The sequence below is a fragment of the Lytechinus variegatus genome, chromosome 1, assembly GCF_018143015.1.
Source record: "Lytechinus variegatus isolate NC3 chromosome 1, Lvar_3.0, whole genome shotgun sequence".
Taxonomy (NCBI): Eukaryota; Metazoa; Echinodermata; class Echinoidea; order Temnopleuroida; family Toxopneustidae; genus Lytechinus; species Lytechinus variegatus.
Genome location: NC_054740.1, coordinates 28,751,149 through 28,775,197, shown reverse-complemented (window position 1 = coordinate 28,775,197; position 24,049 = coordinate 28,751,149). Strand labels below are relative to the sequence as shown.

At 35.3% G+C, this 24,049-nt stretch overlaps 1 protein-coding gene across 2 annotated transcripts in view; it reads right to left on the bottom strand.

Annotated features, from left to right (window-relative positions):
* LOC121410545 overlaps nucleotides 1–24,049 on the bottom strand; it is a 65,056-nt gene that overhangs the window by 17,646 nt on the left and 23,361 nt on the right. For both annotated transcript variants that reach the window (XM_041602709.1, XM_041602717.1), the window contains exon 4: nucleotides 9,488–9,547. In XM_041602709.1, coding sequence (XP_041458643.1) covers nucleotides 9,488–9,547 — 60 coding nt within the window. The remainder of the gene's footprint in view (nucleotides 1–9,487; nucleotides 9,548–24,049) is intronic.

The window sequence follows — 24,049 nt, the reverse complement described above, 5'->3', positions numbered from 1 at the left end:
TTGAGGTTATATTTTATCGTTGCCTTGCAAGTGTATGGCAGTTACTATGGTCTGATGGTTAGTGCATCTGCCTTCTAATGCAAGGGACCCTGGTTCGAAACCCATGAGGATCCATTTTCTTATTTATGAATTTTTTTCTCATATTGCGTGTAACCCTTATAGTCTGGTCTGTTAGCGTCAAAAATGCCCTACTTGTGGACACGGTGGACAAAAGCATGATTTTTTCTCCAGACCTTTGTTTATGTATAAGAATTAAGAATGGGGTATGCTCCAAAAAATCTGGCTGCAGGAACAGTGAAAAAATGGGTGAAAATGTCAGAATTTATGAGTTCAGATTTGTCTGATATATAGACTAGCGCTAGTGCAAAACTCAATAGCAGTGCATTATTTTGCATTGGATTAGTTCTTAAATTCAGACCCTTTTTGAACAGATCTTCTGTTTGTCCTCGCATCTCAATGCACCAAATATCTGAATGAAGATGCTAACCAAGCCGAAGGGTGACAGTGGAGGGGGTTGAATGTTGGTGTGTGTGTACATATTTTGGTCTTGGGGTAAAGGTGTGCAAGACATATTTTTTGCATGTGTTGGAAATTGTGTTGCCATGGTAACAGTGTATTATTGCAAAAATAAGGTAAAAATCTTGCAGTTAGAACCACTTCCTCTGTTTTTAACCGATTCTCATGAAATTTGGCACACACATTGGTCTTGAGGTGAAGATGTCTAAGACACACTTTTTTGTGTCTTTCAGAAATCTTGTTGCCATGGTAACAACATATTATCTGGTGAAAATTGGGGAAAAACCTTACAATTCAAACTGTTTCATCAGTTTTCAATCAATTTTCATGAAATTTGGCACACACATTGGTATTGAAGTAAAGATGTACAAGGCACTTTTGTGTGTGTTTCCAAAATTGTGTTGCCATGGGAACAACATATTATATGGCAAAATTTAGGTAAAAACCTTGCAATTTGAACTACTTTATCAGTTTTTTGTTGTTGTTTTGAACCAATTCTCATGAAATAATTATGGCTCACACATTGGCCTTGAGGTAAAGATGTGCAAGAACCTTTTGTCAGAGAGTGCATTGCCTTGGTAACCACATTTAGCCAGAAATATGGGGAAAACTCATTGTGGATCAGTCTACTTCTCAGTTTTCAGCCTGTGCTCATAAAAGTTGACACAAATATTCATTTTGGGTAAAGATTCATATTCAGTATTAAATCAAGCCTTGGTCATAATGTTTTGTGCATGGAAAAGGAGAAAAATAAGAATGGTGAAAGTTTTAAAGAAATCGGACAAGCAAAATAAAGTTATGGCTGCTTTAAAACTAAGATCCCTAAGGCTACTAGTATGTAGAATTCAAATTGGCAACTGGGTAAGTAAATTATGACAAGGGGTGGGGCCGCAAGGACAACTTTCCCATAAGACTAGTAGTTATCAGGATTTTTGGTTTTCTCCTAAATCCCTATTCCATTGGGGCCGTAATATAAACCCGGTAGTATGTTTTGTGTCCTCATGAAAGAAAGATACAATTTGAAGTAAAACTTTTGAAAAAAGAAATTTTAGCTAATTGATTATTCCAGTACATGGAAGAGTGATCCTTGCCTTCTTAAATCACTGTGACATCACATATGCGGTCAATTTGAAGTCTTCATGGGTATAGTGATTACCAATGTTTATAACTTTAATATGTTCACAACTTTGTTATGGTTTGTCCAATATTGTTCAAACTTTGACCTATAAACTTGTCTGATTTTTCATTTCCCTCTAAAAACATGTGTTTATTTGGGTTTGATTCCCCTTTATAACGTCATATAATAGCGCAGGGTATTAATCACCTTCAATAATATTTATAGGCTTTTTTTGGGGGGGGGGGCGGAGAAGGTCCTTAAAAACTGACAACAACAAAATATAGAAGGTTAAAGGCCATGACCATGAGGAACTTAAACACTCTTAAAAAAACACCCCTTACATTTTTTATTGGGGGGGGGCTTTAGAAAATTGCCACATAAAGATTAAAATGAAATTATAAGGACTAGGAACTTAACACCGCCCCCCCAAAAAAGGGAAATCCTTTACACTTCAGCATATTAATTTAAAGCCTCAAACATTCTGCTTTGAAAAAAAAAGGAGATTGCATGGTGAAGCTCAAAATCAAGAGTGATGTGAAAGTTAACAAGAAAGAGTAGGAACGGAATATGAATATGAATAAAAGACTGAGTAGGAGAATATAAATAAACAATGGTTAATTGGGTACTGTAAACAATTTTTTTATCAAATCAGAATGCATTAAGCTTCAAATGAATGGTCTGAAGTGCAAAGGACTCTTCTTACCTTTGAAGGGGGGGGGGGGATTTTCTGCTAAAAAGTATTATCAGCCCCCTTTTTTTCGGGGGGGTGTGTTAAGTTCCTAGTCATAATCCTTTAACTGTAATTTTAATGAGGTCATTTTCTAAAGACCCCACCCCCCCCCCCAAAAAAAAGAGTAATGTCTAGCTTTAAAAATGCATTGACCCCTGAGGGACAAAGGTGTAGACTGGTTTGAGCATGGGGAAGTAGAACTAAAAGTGGTATGGGGAGGGGTGCACATCTTGGGGAGGTGGAACTAAGGTTTGGAAAATCAGCTGTTGAAAGTAGAAGGGGTACACATTTTGTTTTGCTTGCCAGTGTTGGAACTCCTCTGCTTCAGCGGAAGGTTTCATATTCACCCAGTGTACCTCCAGCCTATATGCCCTTAAGGGGATGCGTTTTTTTAAGAGTGTTTATCATTTTTATGTTTCTAATGGCCACTGCCTTTAACCTTCTTTGATGTCAGATTTAAAGGACTAATCCTGCCCCTTCCCCCAAACCCAGAAATATTAATGAAGTTGATTAATACCCCCACATTTTAATGCAGAGAAGATATTTAGAATTTTATATGAATCTTTACCCTAAGATGAATATTTCTTCCAATTTTTTATGAGCACTGACTAAAAACAGGGGAAGAAGTTTGATCCACAATAAGTTTTCCTACATTTCTGGCTATCATATGTGGCTACCCTGGTAATGCACTCTCTGACAAATGCAAAAAAAAAGGTTCTTGCACATCTTTACCCCAAGGCAAATGTGTGAGCCAAATTTCACGAGAATTGGTTCGAAACTGATGAAGTAGTTCAAATTGCAAGTTTTTTACCTAAATTTTGCCATATGATAATTTGTTACCATGACAACACAGTTTCTGAAACACACACAAAAAGTGCATTGTACATCTTTACTTCAATACCAATGTGTGTGCCAAATTTCATTAGAATTGATTGAAAACTGATGAAACAGTTTGAATTGTAAGATTTTTTCCCAATTTTCACTATATAATATGTTGTTACCATGGCAACAAGATATCTGAAAGACACACAAAAGTGTGTCTTAGACATCTTCACCTCAAGACCAATGTGTGTGCCAAATTTCATGAGAATCGGTTAAAAACAGAGGAAGTGGTTCTAACTGCAAGATTTTTACCTTATTTTTGCAATAATACACTGTTACCATGGCAACACAATTTCCAACAAATGCAAAAAATATGTCTTGCACACCTTTACCCCAAGACCAAAATATGTACACACACACCAATATTCAACCCCCTCCACCGTCACCCTTCGGCTTGGTTAGCATCTTCATTCAGATATTTGGTGCATTGAGATGCGAGGACAAACAGAAGATCTGTTCAAAAAGGGTCTGAATTTAAGAACTAATCCAATGCAAAATAATGCACTGCTATTGAATTTTGCACTAGCGCTAGTCTATATATGAGACAAATCTGAACTCATAAATTCTGACATTTTCACCCATTTTTTCACTGTTCCTGCAGCCAGATTTTTTGGAGCATACCCCATTCTTAATTCTTATACATAAACAAAGGTCTCGAGAAAAAATCACGCTTTTGTCCACCGTGTCCACATAATTCCGCTAACTGACCAGACTATTATAAGCCAGTTCAGATTTCCATTCTGAGAAATGATAAGAAGTTCATTCGTACTAAAGTGACATGATTGTTTTATATTTAATGAGACATTACTTACAACCCTGATGTCTTGATTATTCTTTTGAATCGTGTGTTTCATTACATACATGCAAACAATAATGCGTGCACTAGCAACTGGCATGTCACAGTTGGCCAAGTATTGTTAAATGAACATGCTAACGCATTCCAAGAAGAAATGCAACTAATACCTCCTTCAGTGTTCATTGCTTTGCGATTCTATTCACCTGGTCTATGCAATTTCTCAATCCTACTATGTAAGGTATTCTGGCATATCTTGCAATGAAATCTACCTATCATTATATAAGAAATGAAAAGTCCTTCGGCAAAAATTACTCATGAGGTAACTGGAAACTGGTCCATGGATCTTGATTTAAATTTTTCAAAACTGGATTCAACATTCTAGCGTTTCGTCAACACTGTGCTCACTAATTCGTGTCGTCACTTGCAAAATTGGAATTTACATTTCTGAGAATAAGATCTGTTTATACAACCTTCTTTTTCAGTGTCGTTCAACAGTATTCAATATGTCTTTTCATTAATAAAACTACGCCTATCATCATGATGGTCATATTGATCTGCATTGACATATCATGATAACAAAATTAGATCGTGATCATGATCATGAGATTCAGAGACAGATCACCTAATTCGTCCGTAAGACAAATTAAAATTCTAGTTCTTTGTTGGTTTTCTCTGACCTTGGAGTATGTTGTAGCTGAGATTGTAAGGTATCGCAAGTGGTCTTCGTTTTCCGATCAGATGCCGGGATCATGCCCGTATTTCACTTGCAAAATTCGATTTCAGATCCTCTTGTTTTGCTTATGTGTAAAGTCTATAGGAAGTGTGTAGCTCAATGGGTAAGGCATCAGACTTGCGTCCCTAGGGTCCACGGTTTGAACCCAAAAGTGGACATAATTTTTTTTTTCTTTTCAACATTTCGCAAATGTTAAAATCACCATTACAAGGTATATAAGTTCAAATATCGCACAATAAAGTAGACTAAAATCATTTTTAATAAGCCTATAACATGTACAATGTGTATTGCCTACGCCTAAATGTATTTCACATATTCTCATTTCCCTCTTTTTAAGAGTATTCCACATGTTCTTTTCATAATAAAAGTTTAGTTTTCAATATGAGCATCGTATTGATCTTAATAAACATGGTGATTGTATTCGTGATCATGAAAATCAGAGACAGATCATCTAATTCGTCCTCATCACGAATTAATATTCTAGTTATTAGGTGATCTGTCAATTGACAGATCAACTTCTAATTTCGTACAAATTTTCTTGCCTAATTTGAAGATGATCGGAGAAGAAATGCACAAGGAATTCACAAGGATTTCACAAGGAAATCTCCGCGGCGGACGCGGCGGCGTGAGGAGGCCAAATCCATGGTATCCTCCGAACTCTCTTCGGGGGATACAATTATTACCACTATAACCAGTCATTCAATGGATGTTGATATGCGACAAAATATAACAGTGTCTGACTAACCACTGTACTTTCAACTTTTGGGCTACGAGTAATCAAAATTCCCTGATTTGAGGTATTTTTTTAATCAAATTCCCTGATTTTTCCCTGATTGGAAGGAAGAGTAAAATAATTTCTCCTGATTTTTCTTATCGGCTGGGAACACTTACCTTACTACATAATTACTGAGGCGAGCATGAGGGGAAAAAAATGTGAATTTCCAACCTAAAATGTATTACGCTGTTCTTTAAGAGTATTTAATTTTGAATCAGAGTGTCGTTGGGGCGAGCACATATTACGCCTACCTGTTATGCGGAAAATGGAGATATTGGTCAAGAAAAGTGGAGGTGGTGACTTGACCTTTGACATTTTGACCTCAAAATCAGTAAAATTCCTGGAATCCATGCTAGTATCATACACACCAACTTATAAGAGCCTAGGTTAATTCAAACTGAAGTTATCTCATTTACGAGGACTTCAGAAAGGTAAGATGAAAACATGTCACTGTGACCTTGACCTTTTGACCTCATAATCGATAGGCTTCCTGGGATCTATGCTAGTATCATACACACCAAATTATATGAGCCTAGGTTACGAAAAAACTAAAGTTATCATGTTGACAAAAAAGTTAACAGACGGACAAATGGACACTGAGCGTGATACCATACGTGCCAGTCAGACTGCAGTCCCAAGAAAGTGGCTTCTTTCATCCAAGTGATATTCATGACTTGAGATGTTTTGCATATTTAATGAGCTTGATGCGGACCAAAACACTTCTTTTCAATCGGTCATTGCTGCTCTAATTGTGCATCGAATTTCATGAATTTGGTATCATTGTAAAGAAAAAGAATCATTCTTTCAGTCATGTATTTGAATTTATTCAAGGATTTTGTAATATAGGTTAAAATGTTAATCTAAAATATGCTACAAAATAATTATTTTCACCTGACAAAAGCTGCTATTTTCACACTTTATTTTTGTTTGAGCCCAAATGTTTATATCATGATAAAGCTGAATATGTATGCTTTAAAATGATATAGGTTCCAAAATAAGAATTTGTTTAATCGGGTCGAGATCACACTTTTAATTTGCAAGTACATAAAGCAGCTTGAAAACAAGAATACTGCACTCTGATAGGTCAAACAGACCACACACTGGCAAATTCCAACGGTTCCAGTGCCTGGGTTCATGGGAAAGTCACACTTCCCATGTGGTAATCTCCTCAAATACCCTGCACCTGTTGTTCTGTGAATCTTATCCAGCCAATCAAACTCTGGTTTCATGTAAGTACAAAATTTCAGAAATCTCGTCTTGTACCTTGGTGGGAAAAGTGTGATCTTGACCAAATTAAAAGATGCCGCATATCAAGAGTGGCATTGTGAGAAAGTACAGAAGTTCAGCTTTTTGGTGATATAGATATCATTGAGGCTCAAAATAAAAAGTTTTGCACTATTTGCAAAAGAAAACAGAGGAAGAAAATTCAGTTTTGAGGCACATTTTCAGGCCAGAAATTTACTTATATAACAAAATATTGTTATATACAAAATAATTGACCAATATGAAAGACTAACATTTTACTCTATCTGATGGTGCAATAATATTTCATTTAACTTCAGTTTAAAACGGGTAAATTCTTAGAGAAAGAAAATCTCACGAATCATGAGACTTTGCAAGGAGGAGAATTCAGCCACGAGATGATTTGGATGAATCTGGCCTTTTTGCTCATTAGCATAGGGACCTGCGGTCTGACTGGTGCCGACTCGGAAGGGCATATAAAAAGGCACATTTAATTTTTTGAAAAACAGTCAATTTCCCTTTTGAAAAAAGTTTGTTTTTTTTTTATCATAACCAGAATAAGCTATGTACTACAGATGAATGATGTGGAGCTTATCCGCCATCTCGCAACAAAATTAAACGCGATAATTCAGCCCAGTTGACATTGTAGTATTGGTGACGTGAATTGAGGATATGTAGAATTGAAATTGATGAAGAAATGACATAGAAGCATTTTTTGTGATATGTATAAATTTCATATAAATTGGCATAAATAATTTCCTAGTCAAAATTTCTTAACTCTGTGTAGAACCTTGGTGAACCTCATGTAGCTCTCAGATGGAACAAAAATTATCAAAATCAATCACCAAACAAGTATTTTTTTTTTTTGGTTTGAAGATATATGAATAAATTACCATATTTAATGAGTTTCAAAATTCTGTATTGAAATTTTGTATCATCACCTAGAGCTATCATATAAAGCAAACAAAATTGAAACTGATCAACAAATGAAGGAGAAAAAACAATTTTGTGATTTATGAATAAATTTTGCATAAATTATCACGAATAATTTTCTAGACAAAATTTCAAAATTTTGTGTACACGTTTGGTGAACATCATGCAGCTCTACCAAATGGAAGAAAATAAAATCAAAAGTGGTCAACAAAATAATAAAGAGGTATTTTCTGTTATTAATGAATAAATTTCACATACAAAGTTAGCATAAATAATTTTCTAATGAAAATTTCAAAATTCTGTGTAAAAGGTTGGTGAACCTCATGAAGTTCTACAAGATTGAAGGAAAAAAAATCATAATTGATCAACAATTAAAGAAGAAGAAGCATAAAGCATTTTACGTTAATTTTTTAAAAATATGCATAAATAAGCATAAAATTGTTTTAGTCAAAAGTTCTATATTCTGTGTGGAAATTTGGTGAACCTCATGAAGTGCTACCAGAAGCAAAAAAAAAATCAAAATTGGTCAACAAATAATGAAGGAAAAGCATTTGTTTTGTTTTTTTGGAAAATGTGCATAAATTAGCATGTTTAATGAGTTTCAAAATTATGTGTAGAAGTTTTGAATCCCACACATAATGGTATTATATAAAGCAAACAGAATTGAAATCAGACTTGAAATGATGAAGAAGAAGCATTTTGAAATTCAGTAAACAAATAAAGAGGAATTATCTGTGATTTATGAATTTCTCATAAATTACATATAACATTAATAATTTTCTACTCCAAATTTCAAAATTCTGTGTGACAGTTTGGTGAACCTCATGAAGCTCTACCAGATGGAAGAAAAAAAAATCAAAATCAGTCAACAAATTAACAAGAAGCATTTTATGTGAATTTTCCAAAATATGCATAAATTAATGTCGCATAAATTAGCATAAAAATTGTTCCAGTCAAAATTTCAAAATGCTGTGAAGAAGCTAGATGAACCTCATGAAGCTCTACTAGATAGAAGCAATAAATTCAAAATCGGTCAACAAAAAAAGAAAGAAACATTTTTGTGAATTTTGAAAAATGCGCATAAGCATATTTCATGAGTTTCAAAATTCTGTGTAGATGTTTTGGATCCCCACCTAGTGCTATCATATAAAGCTAACAGAATTAAAATCGGACTTGAAATGGTGAAGAAGCAAAATGACACCGCACCCCTAAAATCCCTTTATCTTAAGGTTATTCACATGTGACCAACACATAGTCCCCAACATTCTCGTTCTATAAGGCAGCAATTGCTCAGAGAAAATCAAAATTAAGACATGTGATACAAGCGTGAATTCTTGATGCAATACATGCTTAGACCAAAACTATGTATAGTCCTCCATTGAAACTATTACTGGTACTGTATTATTAAAATCATTATATTTTGAATTACAATACTATTTTGATACAAAAATAAATCAATTCATTTTTGGAAAAACTATTTCATATTTTTGACATACGAACCTTTGGATTAACGGATATTCAGAATTAAAAATCTTATTTCGTTTTCAGACTAAAGAACCTTATTTTTTTTTTTTTGATTAATGAACCTTTGCAATTACGAACCTTTGGAATAACAAACCTTTGGAATATTAAAACCTTATGAATTACGAATGTAACCTACAGTGTGTAATCAATATATTTTATTCATGAAGAACCATGTACATACATGTATACCTAAGTTAGGCTTCCTTTTGTAATGAATCACGTCCATAATTCTTACTTACCTCATTAGTGCCGGCTTTGAAGCAACTGTGTGCTGCTGTACTGTAACATACCCCAATTTCCTAAAAAGACAAAAATTAAATGTAAAAACATTTAAAAAGAAAAAAAAAATTAAATTTATTAAATGTCTTACTCCACTTTCAAGGCTGAACTTTTCAGCTAAAACCTTCACTAAACATGCACCAATTCATACTTGAATGGGAAACGTTAATAATCATCTCAAAACATTTTTCAAACATTCTACATGTACATACATGTATGATAAATTACTAAAAATATCTCATTTCATTTTATATGAATCATGCAATTCATCATGAGTCTTACACATTAACGTTGACCTCAAAATGACCTTTGACCTAAGTGATGTCCGGCTGCAGCCCAATATGCAGGTCCCCCTATTACATCTACAACCCAAGTTTGGTTTAAAAGCGACTTACGGTTGCAAAGTTATGAATCATAGAGAGTCTTGCATGTAAACTTTAACATTGACCTCAAACTGACTTTTGACCTTACCATGGGACCTCCTAAGTACCCCTACAACCCAAATTTTGTGATCAGGAGATTCAGACAGATCACCTAATTCGTCCGTAAGACAAATTAAAATTCTTGTTAGCACCTCTTATGTTTCTACGAATTTTCTTTTTTATTTTTATTAGGTGATCTGTCAATTGACAGATCACCTCTTATGTTTCTACGAATTTTCTTTTTAATCTATTCATTTTTATTTGGTGATCTGTCAATCGACAGATCAACTATTAATTTCGTAAGAATTTTCTTTTTTATTTATTTCTTAATTTTTATTTTTCCACCCTTTTCTTGTTACCATAAAATCTCAAAATCTACATCATCAATTATTTTCAAAATATCATCAGATATGGGGACTTATCATGTCATGTGAACGAAACAAGTTCAAGGTCAAAAGGTCATCATGACGTCATCTAGACGCCATTTTGTAAAATCACATTATCAATCATATCTTCATTATCAATTATAAAAAATTAACAATATTTACATCACATTAACTTCAGGTTAGGGGGCAACTGCCCATGTCATCAAAGGTCATGTAAAGGTCACGACGTGCGTGTAACGGCACTATAAAACATAGGATCTCCATTTTTTTTATATCAATGCACCGATAATATAATTCTGAACAATTTGATACCTTGATCAACCTTCTACGACAAGTAATAAAGGAATTAGCCTCCATCAAAGTTTACAGCACGTGCGCGCACTAAACATAGACAATATATGTGCAAAAACATGCCTATACAAAATTCATTATAGCTTTTAAAGTAGGTAGTCTGGTGACCCCCATTTTTTTTTCATATTCGAATAGAGTATGGATGGAAGATGTGATTTCATGTCGCATTTGACCCAAAATTATATCATGACGTCATCAAAATGGCGTCGGAACTCAAAATTCCCATTTTGCTACTTATGACGTCATTATAATTATGCAAATTTGACTTTAACTCTGTAAATATTGGTCAATTTTCGCTCAGTTTTCAATATGTTGTAGCTGAGGACATACTCTTTCTAATTTGATGCCTTTATTCACTTTTAAAGGAACTGATCATCCTGAAAAACTGCAAGTTATAGAGGCATGTCATTTTTTGCTCATTTTGTGTGCAATCTTTAAGGGAAATGACTTTTTCTCAAAACTGGATTTTACATTCCTCTATTTCGCGAGCCATATCTCCATTTCTATAGATCGGTTTTCTCTGAGCTTTGAGTATAATGTAACTGAGATTTTAAGCTATTGCTAAGTTGTCTTTATTTTCCGATCAGATGCCAGCGTTATGCCTCAATTTCACTTGCAAAATTGGATAAGAGATCCTCTTCATTTGCTTATGTGTAAAGAGTCCTCGGCAATATATGTCAACGTGGTCAGTATTTGCACAGAACACTCACATTTGACCTGTGACTCACTATATTACCGTGTTTACACATTGACTCGGCTCGGGTGTTGAATCCGCGAGCCGGGTTGAACACTGCGAAGAAGGGATCAGAGATCGCGTTTATACGTACATCTAAAAAGGCGAGTTCAACACGGCTCGCGGATCTCAAACGGAAGAAGAATTATGACGTCGCAAATTAAACGCGGGAAATTCACCGCCGGAATCGAATCTTGTCCGTGCGAACAACAACAATGCCAAAAGTGAAAGCGCGCGCAGTGACCTGGTCAAGAGAGTTCGACACGGCTTTCTGTTTACACACGAAAAAATTGCCGAGTCTGACTAGGCTCGCGGGTTGAAACGTACGATTTTGGCGGATCAAAAAAGCCGTGTTCAACACAGCTCGCGGATCACTCTGATCGCGTTTACACAGCATAAAATTGCCGTGTTGAGCACGGCTCGCGTGTCGAACCCCCGAGCCGTGTCACTGTGTAAACACGGTATATATTAAGTCTCTTGGTACTAGCTCTCTCTCTACCTCTCTCTCTCCCTCTCTGCCCTATCTCTTTGTTTTGTTTTACATCAAAACTGCATGCAACTTTCCTTTCTGACACACTTATCAAAGTTTTCTACTCTAGGAGAGAACGTCTTCAAATTACTACTTCTGTGGGCTGGTATTATCTCACCTGAAGCAAATGTAGCGGCACAGCTTTGCAAGACGGCCGGTGGCCGCCCACCGTCTTGCGCTGCCCACGTACAAAAAAAAGACGGGAGTCAAAGAATGACAAGTTCGATGAAGTTAAGTTGTATATCAGGTTTTATTCTAAATCAAAGTCAAATTACAAGCTGGATGATAATATACGTTTCATCTCTGGGCGTGACGACCGACGACAGACAAAAATTAAGCCGACATGGCCTACGGCGGCAAAACAAATCGGGAACGAAAAACTGCCCTTGTCAACTAAACACTCCCTTTTTATCCCCTTTTTGGTCAAACACCGCGTGGCGAAAAAAGCCTTATCCCAAGTCGACCCTATCACTTTTGGTGTAATGCGCGAAATTAATCCGCCTATAATGTAAGTGTATAAAACGGAACTTAACTATTGTGTACTCTGATTCCAAATTCAAGTTCTTCGGCTTTCCATTATTCTTCCAACTTACGTAACTCTCTTGACCACTCCCTCACTCTTGCTCTCTCTGTCAATTAATCCTCTTTTGCGACTCTTGTCACTTCAGCCACTCCCACTCAAAGCTCACTTCCACCAAGGAATTACCAGCACTCCTTGCTTCCACACCTGTTCACATTCTCTCTCCCCCCCCCTCTTTAATCACTGAAGAATGCAAGCGAGCCGAGAACATGAATAAGAAGCAAAGTAGTAAATAACTGAAGTTCCAATGGACTTCTATTAGTCCTGAACGCCTAGCAACCCAGTCAGTTTGCCCTCTTTCACTGCCACATTCCAATCGCTAGCCTGGCCCAGAAAAACTAGCAAATGAAATCAACACCTTTAAAGTGGAAATATATTGAAAATCGTAAAACTGGAGAATCATACATCACAATAAAAGAGAAAATAAGGAGAACACGATGGTGTACATCATTTATCATGGAGACGGATGAAACTCAGTTAATTGATAGTTTAAAGTTCTCTCTCTGAATGCTTCAAACACGCAGAATTACGTCCGCGAAATTGGGGATTTTTTTATGACGTCACTGTCTGTACGAGAGGCGTGATTGGCTCTCCCACGTGAAGCTCCACTTGCATGCAAAACCTGTTGCAAGGGTACATTTTCTCCACATTGTCACTGAATACTTCGATCCCGAAATGATCGAAAGAAAACCCAGAATTTTATCTAGATTTGGATTTTCAAATTGATGATTTTGAGATGAAGAGAATGATGATGAAGTGAAACAACACAGTGACGTAGTTGGAGGTAAATTGGGGGAATTACGCCGATGATGATGAAAATTCAACTTGCAACACAATCACAAGTAAAGTAATGTACATACCGATTCGCTACCAATTCATGCTGCTGGAAGTGCTAGCTACACCGCTCGGGCCAAATTGAATTCATGCTGAACATGAATAACCACATCCAGACAGTCTATCATAAGAAGGAAAATGATATAACTGTACTTACAAACAAGTGAATAATCCGAACCTGAAGGCAAATCAACTCAACGAATAGTACCAGACGATATGGCATATGCACTGACGATAAACTTCATCCGGCTGGATAGATTGTCACTCGTTCTGTTAGATGTAACTTTTATCTCATTAATTTGACAAAATTGCGAAACTCGGGGAATTATTATTCTATATAAAAATATAGTAACATCTCTTATCATTTTTTGAATTACGATAAAACCTGTTTTGAAGGAAAACGTTGAGGTAAATTAAAATTAGATGTAAAAGATCATCCCATCATGCGTAGCATTATGTGATCGTAAACAAACCATCACAACAACACATGCCGTATTGTTTGCTCGCCTTGCATTGGCTGAGACTGAGAGAATAGATCTATGCACGTTTTGCACAGCTCTCAATCAGCAAGGAAGGAATACGTGCATGTTTGCGATGGTTTGTTTGCAATGACATACAAGCTACGCATGTTGGGGGGGGGTTAAAAGTAATTTTAGTTTATCTCAACGTTTTCCTTCAAAAGAGGTTTTATCGTAATACAAAAAATAATAAGAGATGTTACTATATTTTTATATATATAAATAATTCCCCGAGTTTCGTAATTTTGTCAAATTAATGAGTTACAAATTACATCTAACAGAACGAGTGACAATCTATCCCAGCCACATGAAGTTTATCGTCGGTGCATATCGTCTGCTGCTATTCGTTGAGTTGATTTGCTTTCAGCTAGGTTAATTCGGATTATTCACTTGTTTGTAAGTACAGTTATATCATTATTTTCCTTCTTATGATAGACTCTCTCTGGATGTGGTTATTCATTTTCATGGATTTAATTTGGCCCGCGCGGTGTACGTATAGCTACCACTTGTAGCAGCAGCTGCATGAGTTGGTAGCGAATCGGCATGTACATGACTTTACTTGTGATCGTCAGGCAAGTTGAATTTTCATCATAATCATCGGCATTGTTCCCCCATTATTTACCTCCAACTACCTCACTGTGTTGTTCACTTCATCATCATTCTCTTCATCTTTAAAATCATCAATTTCAAAATCCAAATATAAATAAAATTCTGGGTTTTCTTTCATTTCGTGATAGAAGTATTCAGTGACAGTGTGGAGAAAACGTACCCACGCAACAGGTTTTGCATGCAAGTGGAGCTTCACGTGGGAGAGCCAATCACGCCTCTCGTACAGACAGTGACGTCATCAAATTCCAGTCAATTCAGAGACCGATGCGAGGCATATTTCGGAGGGGCATTTTAGCGTTTTTCAATCGGCGATTTTCACCTGTTTGTATTATTTTCGGTATTTTTGAATGACCCACTGATGATCCCCACATCATTACCTTTCCATTAATATATAATAAGACCACATTCATAATCAATATATTTCTCCTTTAAGGAATGTAAACAATGGAAGAAGGCGAACGAACTTCTTTACCCAAACAAACAAATCTCTATTTTCCATCCCGCTATACAAACTTCATACATTGTGTCTTCTACGTCATCTCATATTCAAGTCCGTACTATCCCTTTTCTCTGTCATTTCACCTAGAGAAAAATCCAAGATACCGTTTGTGCTAATCCAAATTAGGTTTGTAATAATATCTGTGCGATTTTGCGTATATTGTGTCAAATATTGGGATCATACAATAATGGAAACACTTTTGATATATTGGATGATTGTCTGTCGGTAAGTGGAGATTGGCTTATTACCATTTCATCACAATTATAACCAACCCCCGCTTCGCCTCATTTCCCCAATTGCAAGAGCTATCAACATATTTTGGTTTTCATCATGATTATCATATTGATCTGAATTAACATGGTGATCATATTCATGATCAAGAGAATCAGAGACAGATCACCTAATTCATCCTCATGACGAATTAAAATTCTAGTTAGGTGATCTGTCAATCGACAGATCAACTATTAATTTCGTAAGAATTTTCTTTTTAGGTGGTCTGTCTTTGACAGATCACCTCTTAATTTCGTTAGAATTTTCTTATTTATTTCTTTTTTTATTTTTACGGATTTTTCTTGTCGCCAAGTTATCTCAAAATGGACTTGGTAAATTTCATTGAATTTCATGTCATCTATAGGAGGATCTGTCATGGACACGTCAAAATAAGCTTTTCAAAGTCATCAGGTCATGATGACGTCATCTAGGCGCCATTTTGTAAAATTCTTCATTTTATCATATCTTCATTATCAATTACCAAAAATTAACAATATTTACATGACATTAACTTCAGGTCAAGGGTCAACTGTCAATGTCATCAAAGGTCATGTAAAGGTCATGACGTGCGCGTACGCGCGCGTCAAAGGTAAAAAAATTCTCTAAATGGCCTATAAAAGTTTTCGGGTACATTTCAGGTCATTCTAAGCATTTCGAAAATTTGCGCGTGCGTTTCCGCGCGTAATGCCTTAACGCAGTGCAAAAACACCGTTTTTTTTACACCCTTGCATTGATAATACCATTCTTAGCAATTTGATGCCTTTATCGACCTTCTACGACCAATAATAACGAAATTAACCCCCGTTAAAGTTTGCAGCACGTGTGCGCGCGAGCTCTCACTATAGGCCATATACATGTATGGGCAAAAACATGCCTATTGTAAATTCACTGTAGCTCTTTAAAAAGTCTGTTGACCCCCCATTTTTTTCATATATCGCTAGAGTATTAGTTGTAGATTTGATTTCATGTCACCATTGTCCCTAAATTATATCGTGACGTCATCAAAATGGCGCCTAAACTAAAAATTTCATTTTTTCAAAAATGACGTCATCAAATTTATGCAAATTTGGCTGTAACTTCTCGAATATAGATCGTTTTTCGCCCAGATTTCAATATGTTGTAGTTTAGAATGTACTCTTTCTCCTCAGTTAACATGAATATTCGTTTTGAGAAACGCATCATTGCGTAAAACAGCGATGAAAAGAGGCCTGTCATTTTTCCTCATTTTGCGTGTAATCTCTATGGGACATGACTTTTTCTCAAAACTAGATTCGACATTCCTCTATTTCGTGAGCCATATCTCCATTGTTTCTTGTCAGTTTTCCCTGAGCTTTTAGTATGTTGTAGCCGAGATTCTAAGCTTTCGAAAATGTGCCCTCCATTTTTTGATCAGATGCCGGGATCATGCCCGTATTTCGCTTGCAAAATTGGACTTGTAATTCTCAAAATTGCTTACGTGTATTCTCTATGGGGAATATCGTGGCTTTGACTGCTTTCTAAAGGTCGAGTCCTGGGGTGAACAAGATGATTTTTTTTTCTTTTTGCCACTTCTTACATGATCCTTTATGATAATTAAAAGGTATAAAAGTTTAAATTTAGCAAGATGAAACAGATTATAATTGCTTTTTTCATATCACATGTGTTTTGCGTGTAATCTCTATGGGACATGACTTTTTCTCAAAACTAGATTCGACATTCCTCTATTTCGTGAGCCATATCTCCATTGTTTCTGGTCAGTTTTCCCTGAGCTTTTAGTATGTTGTAGCCGAGATTCTAAGCTTTCGCAAATGTGCCCTTCATTTTTTGATCAGATGCCGGGATCATGCCCGTATTTCACTTGCAAAATTGGACTTGTAATTCTCAAAATTGCTTACGTGTATTCTCTATGGGGAATATCGTGGCTTTGACTGCTTTCTAAAGGTCGAGTCCTGGGGTGAACAAGATGATTTTTTTTTTCTTTTTTTTTTCTTTTTGCCACTTCTTACATGATCCTTTATGATAATTAAAAGGTATAAAAGTTTAAATTTAAAAAGATAAAACAGATTATAATTGCTTTTTTCATATCACATGTGTTTTGCGTGTAATCTCTATGGGACATGACTTTTTCTCAAAACTAGATTCGACATTCCTCTATTTCGTGAGCCATATCTCCATTGTTTCTTGTCATTTTTCCCTGAGCTTTTAGTATGTTGTAGCCGAGATTCTAAGCTTTCGCAGATGTGCCCTTCATTTTTTGATCAGATGCCGGGATCATGCCCATATTTCACTTGCAAAATTGGACTTGTAATTCTCAAAATTGCTTACGTGTATTCTCTATGGGGAATATCGTGGCTTTGACTGCTTTCTAAAGGGCGCGGGTTCGAGTCCTGGGGTGAACAAGATGATTTTTTTTTCTTTTTTTTTTTCTTTTTGCCACTTCTTACATGATCCTTGATAATTAAAAGGTATAAAAGTTTAAATTTAGCAAGATGAAACAGATTATAATTGCTTTTTTCATATCACATGTGTTTTGCGTGTAATCTCTATGGGACATGACTTTTTCTCAAACCTAGATTCGACATTCCTCTATTTCGTGAGCCATATCTCCATTGTTTCTTGTCAGTTTTCCCTGAGCTTTTAGTATGTTGTAGCCGAGAATTGTAATTCTCAAAATTGCTTACGTGTATTCTCTATGGGGAATATCGTGGCTCATTGGATAACGCATTTGAATTGCTTTCACAGGGGCGAAGGTTCGAGTCCTGGGGTAAACAAGATTTTTTTTCCATTTTTTTTCTTTTTACCACCTCGTACATGATCCTTTGTGATAATTTAATGGTATAAAAGTTAAAATTTTGCAAGATAAAACAGATTATAATTACTTTGTTTCGTATCACATGTATTGTCATACATGAAAGAGACCCTTTTAACAGTGCTTTATCATCTCCCGTCTTTCACAAGTATTCCATCCATAATGAATATTCCGTCGTCATCATGAAGATCATATTGATCTGCATGAACATGGTAATAGTACTTACGATGGCGAAAATAAAGACAGACCACCTAATTCGTCCGCATGACGAATTAAATTCTAGTTTATTTATTTTTATTTATTCATCTTTTTCCACCCTTTTCTTGTTCCACCAAAATCAGAAAAAGTTCAATTTTCATCAAAATATTATCAATTATGCACAGTTATCATGCGATGTGTACGAAACAAGTTCAACATCAAATGGTCATCGTGACGTCATCTACGCGCCATTTTGTAAAATCACATAATCAACAATTTCTTCATTATCAATAATAAAAAATGAACAATATTAACATCAAATTAACTTCAGATCAAGAGTCAACTGTCCATGTCATCAAAGGTCATGTACACGTCACGACGCGCTTGTACGTGCGCGTCAAAATTTTAAAATGCTCAAAATCACTTTTTGATCAAAGTAGAGTACGTTTCAGGTCATTCTAAGCATTTCATGAATTTGCACGCTCACAGGTTTTCGCGCGCGTTTACGCGCGTAACGTCCTTACGCAACGTACAACTGCACTTTATTTTACATCAATGCATTCTTTATGAAATTCCCAATAATGTGATACCTTAACCGACCTTCTACGACCAGTAATAAAGGAATGCGCCTCCGTCAAAGCTTGAATTACGCGCGCAAGCGCGCGTTCACAATAGGCCAAAAATGTGCAAAAACATGCTTTTACAAAATTCTATATAAATCTTTAGATAGTCCGTTGACCCCCAAATTTTCTTTTATATTCGGATAGAGTAGGACTTGTAGATGTGATTTCATGTCACATTTGACAATAAATTTTATCATAACGTCATCAAATCGGCGTCAAAACTAAAATTTTCAATTTTTGTTTTATGACGTTTTAATAATTTTGCAAATATGACTATAACTCCGTAATCATTAGTCGTTTTTCGTCCGGTTTTCGACATATTGTGGCTGGTTTTATATTCTTCCAAATTATGTTACATTTTTATCATTTTGAGCAGGAGATCATCATAAATATTAACAATGTATAGAAGTATATTTTTATGATATAACTTGCACTTGAAAAATTCAATTTGAGGATATATTTTATCGTTGCCTTGCAAGTGTATGACAGTTACTGTGGTCTGATGGTTAGTGCATCAGCCTTGTAATGCGAGGGTCCCTGGTTCGAAATCCGTCAAGATCTATTTTTTTTAATTCATGAATTTTTGTCTCATTTTGCGTGTAACCCCTATAAGGCAGTTTGGGGTTCTATTCTGTGCATGATAAGAAGTTCATTCATACTAAAGTGACTTGATTGTTTTATATTTAATGAGATATTAGTAACAACCTTGATGTCTTGGTTATTCTTTTGAATTGTATGCTTCATTACATCTATACCAAAACAACAATGCGTGCACTAGCAACTGGTATTTAAGAGTTGGCCAAGTATTGTTAAAAGAACATGATAACGCATTCCAAGAAGAAATGCAACTAATACCTCCATCAGTATTCATTGCTTTGCAATTTTATTCACCTGGTCTATGGAATTTCTCAATCCTACTATGTAAGGCATGCTTGCATATCTTGCAATGAAATCTACCTATCATTATATAAGAAATGAAAAGCCATTTGGCAAAAATTGCTCATGAGGTAACTGGAAACTGGTCTATGGATCTTGATTTAAATTTGTCAAAACTGGAATCAACATTTTTGCGTTTCGTCAACACTGTGCTCACTATTTCGTGTCGTCACTTGCAAAATTGGAATTGACATTCTTTAGAATAATACCCTTTTCATAAACCTATCCTCCAATTAGCCGCCTTAGAGTAATGCGGATAATTCAATAAAAATTGCGTTCATAAACTCCGAAAATAAGCCGCATTATTTTTACGAGCGCCCGTCCTGAAAAAGGCGGATAATCGCCATGACAACTGGACACGCCCCCTCCGATGCGGTTGTGTTGGAAAAGGGTGACCTTGTGACCGCACCATGGCAACTATCCGCATTATTTGGAAATGCGTTCATAAACTCAAAATCTTATCCCGATGCCGCTATTATGCGGATAATAGCAGCATCAGAGTAATGCGGATACTTTTGTCCTCCTCCAATTTTACGACCAAATTATGCTGCTATTAGCCGCCTAATTCATAGTAATTGGGTTTATGAAAGGGGTATGAGAAGATCTTTTTAAACAACCTTCTTTTTCAGTGTCTTTCAACAGTATTCAACACGTCTTTTCATTAATAAAACTACGCTTATCATCATGATGGTCATATTGATCTGCATTGACATATCATAACAAAATTAGGTCGTGATCATGACCATGAGATTCACAGACAGATCCCCTAATTCATCCTCAAGACGAATTAAAATTCTAGTTTATTTATTCTTTTTATTTATTTTTCTTTTTCCACTCTTTTCTTGTTCCACCAAAATCATCAAAACTCTATGATCAATTTTCATCAAAATATTATCAATTATGCACAGTTATCATGCGATGTGTACGAAACAAGTTCAACGTCAAATGGTCATCGTGACGTCATCTACGCGCCATTTTGTAAAATCACATTATCAACAATATCTCCATTATCAATCATCAAAAATGAACAATATTAACATCAAATTAACTTCAGATCAAGGGTCAACTGTCCATGTCATCAAAGGTCATGTACAGGTCACGACGCGCATGTACGCGCGTCAAAATTTTAAAATGCTCAAAATCACTTTTTGAGCAAAGTAGAGTACGTTTCAGGTCATTTGAAGCATTTCAGGAATTTGCGCGCTCACACGTTTTCGCGCGTAACGTTCTTACGCAATGTAGAATCGCCGTTTCTTTTAAGTCAATGCATTTATTATTAAATTCTGATTAATTTGATACATTAACCAACCTCCTATGACCAGTAGTAAAGGAAGTAGCCTCCATCAAAGTTTAAATCACGCGCTGACGCGCGCATTCACAAAAGTCAAAATATGATGCAAAAACATGCCTTTACGAAATTCAATATAACTCTTCAGATAGTCCGTTGACCCCTAAATTTTCTTTTATATTCGAATAGGGTATGAGTTGTAGATGAGATTTCATGTCACATTTGACCCTTAATTTTATCATGACGTCATCAAAATGGCGTCGGAACTGAAATTTTCCCTTTTTGTTTTATGACGTTTTAATATTTTTGCAAATATGACTATAACTCCCTATCTGTTGGTCGTTTTTCACCCAGATTTCGACATATTGTAGCTTAGTTTATATTCTTGCAAAATATTATCTAAAATCTTCATTTTTATTTATTTTTTATCCTCAAAATTGAGAATTTATAGAGGCATATCACAATGCCAATTTTCAATGCCATAAGTCAACTTGAGATAATAGTCATTCTTTGACTGGTGAAAGTTTGAGAAGCTTTGTGGTCTAATGGATAGCGTACCTGCCTTACAACTCAAAGGTCCGTGGTTCGAAACTTGCTAGACAACTTTTTTTTTTGCTCATATATTTGTGTGTAACTTCTATTAGTACTGGTTTTTCTCAAAAAATTGAAGGCTACATTTATGGATTCCAGCAACATTATTTTCACTACTTCGTGAAGTCAATTGCGAAATTGCATTTGCCATTCTCTAATGAAACATGATCTTTTACACAACCTAATTTTTTTGTCTTTCAGCTACATTTAACATGTTAATTCCTTAATAAAAGTCTGTTTATTATCATGATGATCGTATTGATCTGCATTGACATGTTTATAATGATCGAAAATTAGATCGTGATCAGGAGATACACAGACAGATCACCTAATTCGTCCGTAAGACGAATTAAAATTCTAGTTTATTTTTCTTGTTCCACCAAGATCAGAAAAAGTGTTCTATCAATTTTCATCAAAATATTATCAACTATGCACAGTTATCATGCGATGTGTACGAAACAAGTTTAACGTCAAACGGTCATCATGACGTCATCTACGCGCCATTTTGTAAAATTACATTATCATCAATATCTCCATTATCAATCATCAAAAATTAACAATATTAACATCAAATTAACTTCAGATCAAGGGTCAACTGTCCATGTCATCAAAGGTTATGTACAGGTCATGACGCGCATGTACGCGCACGTCAAAATTTTAAAATGCTCAAAATCACTTTTTGATCAAAGTAGAGTAAGTTTCAGGTCTTTCTAAGCATTTCAGGAATTTGCGCGCTCACAGGTTTTCGTGCGCGCTTACGCGCGTAACATCGTTACGCAATGTAGAATCGCTGTTTCTTTTACGTCAATGCATTCATTATTAAATTCTGATTAATTTGATACCTTAACCAACCTCCTACGACCAGTAGTAAAGGAATTAGCTTCAAGTAAAGTTTGAATCTCGCGCGCACGCACGTTCACGATAGGTCAGATATGTGCAAAATCATGCCTTTACAAAATTCAATATAACTCTTCAGATAGTCCGTTGACCCCTAAATTTTCTTTTATATTCGAATAGGGTATGAATTGTAGATGTGATTTCATGTCACATTTGACCCTTAATTTTATCATGACGACGTCATCAAAATGGCGTCGGAACTAAAATTTTCCATTTTTGTTTTATGACGTTTCAATAATTTTGCAAATATGACTAAAACTCTGTATTTGTTGGTCGTTTTTTGCCCAGATTTCGACGTATTGTAGCTGAGTTTATACTCTTACTAAATATTTTCTAAAATTTTCATTTACCGTATATTAATTTTTATCCTCAAAATTGAGAATTTATAGAGGCATATCACAATGCCAATTTTCACTGCCATAAGTCAACTTGAGATAATAGCCATTCTTTGGATGATGAAAGTATGAGAAGCTCTGTGGTCTAATGGATAGCGTACCTGCCTTGCAACTCGAGGGTCCTTGGTTCGAAACTCACTAGACAATTTTTTTTTTCCTCATGCATTTGTGTGTAACCTCTATTAGTACTGATTTTTCTCAAAATTTGATTCTACATTCATGGATTCCGGCAACATTATTTTCACCATTTCGTGTAGTCACTTGCGAAATTGCATTTGGCATTCTCTAATAAAAAAAGATCTTTTACACAACCTAATTTTTTGTCTTTTAGCTGTATTTAGTATGTTGTTTAGTTAATAAAAGTCTGTTTATTATCATGATGATCATATTGATCTGCATTGACATGGTTATAATGATCTAAAATTAGATCGTGATCTGGAGATTCACAGACAGATTACCTTATTCGTCCTTAAGATGTATTAAAATTCTAGTTTTTCTTCATTCCCTTCTTTTTTAAATTTCCTTCATTCTTTCCTTCCTTAAACTTTTCTTTCCATCCTTCTCCCTCCCTTTTTTTTCTTTCTTTTTCTCCTTCCATTTTTTTTAATATTTTTTTTTAAATTCTCTCCCCCTTCATTCTTTCCTCCCTCTCTTTCATACTTTCTTTCATGCTTTGTTTTCTCTTTTCCCTTTAATTGTTTTCCCTTATATTCTTTCTCTTCTTCCCTTCCTGTTTTTCTTCTTTCTTTCTTTGAAAGAATGAAGGAAACATTTTTCTTTCCTTCATTCTTTCTTTATCCTTTTTTCCTTTCTCTCCTTTTTCTTTCTTTCTTTATTCATTTTAAAGAATGTGGGACAACTTTTCCTCCTTTTATTCTTTCTTTCATCCTTCTTAACTTTCTTTTAATTTTTTTCTTCATTTTCCCCTTCATTTTTTTTCTTTCTTTCCTCTCAAATCATCTCTATTCTTTCATCTTGTATACCTTCATTCTTTCATTCACCCTCCCTTCCTTTTCTTTATATTTATTTTTTTCAAGTCTAATATTAGTCTTCTTTGTTGATTTTTTCTAATTGT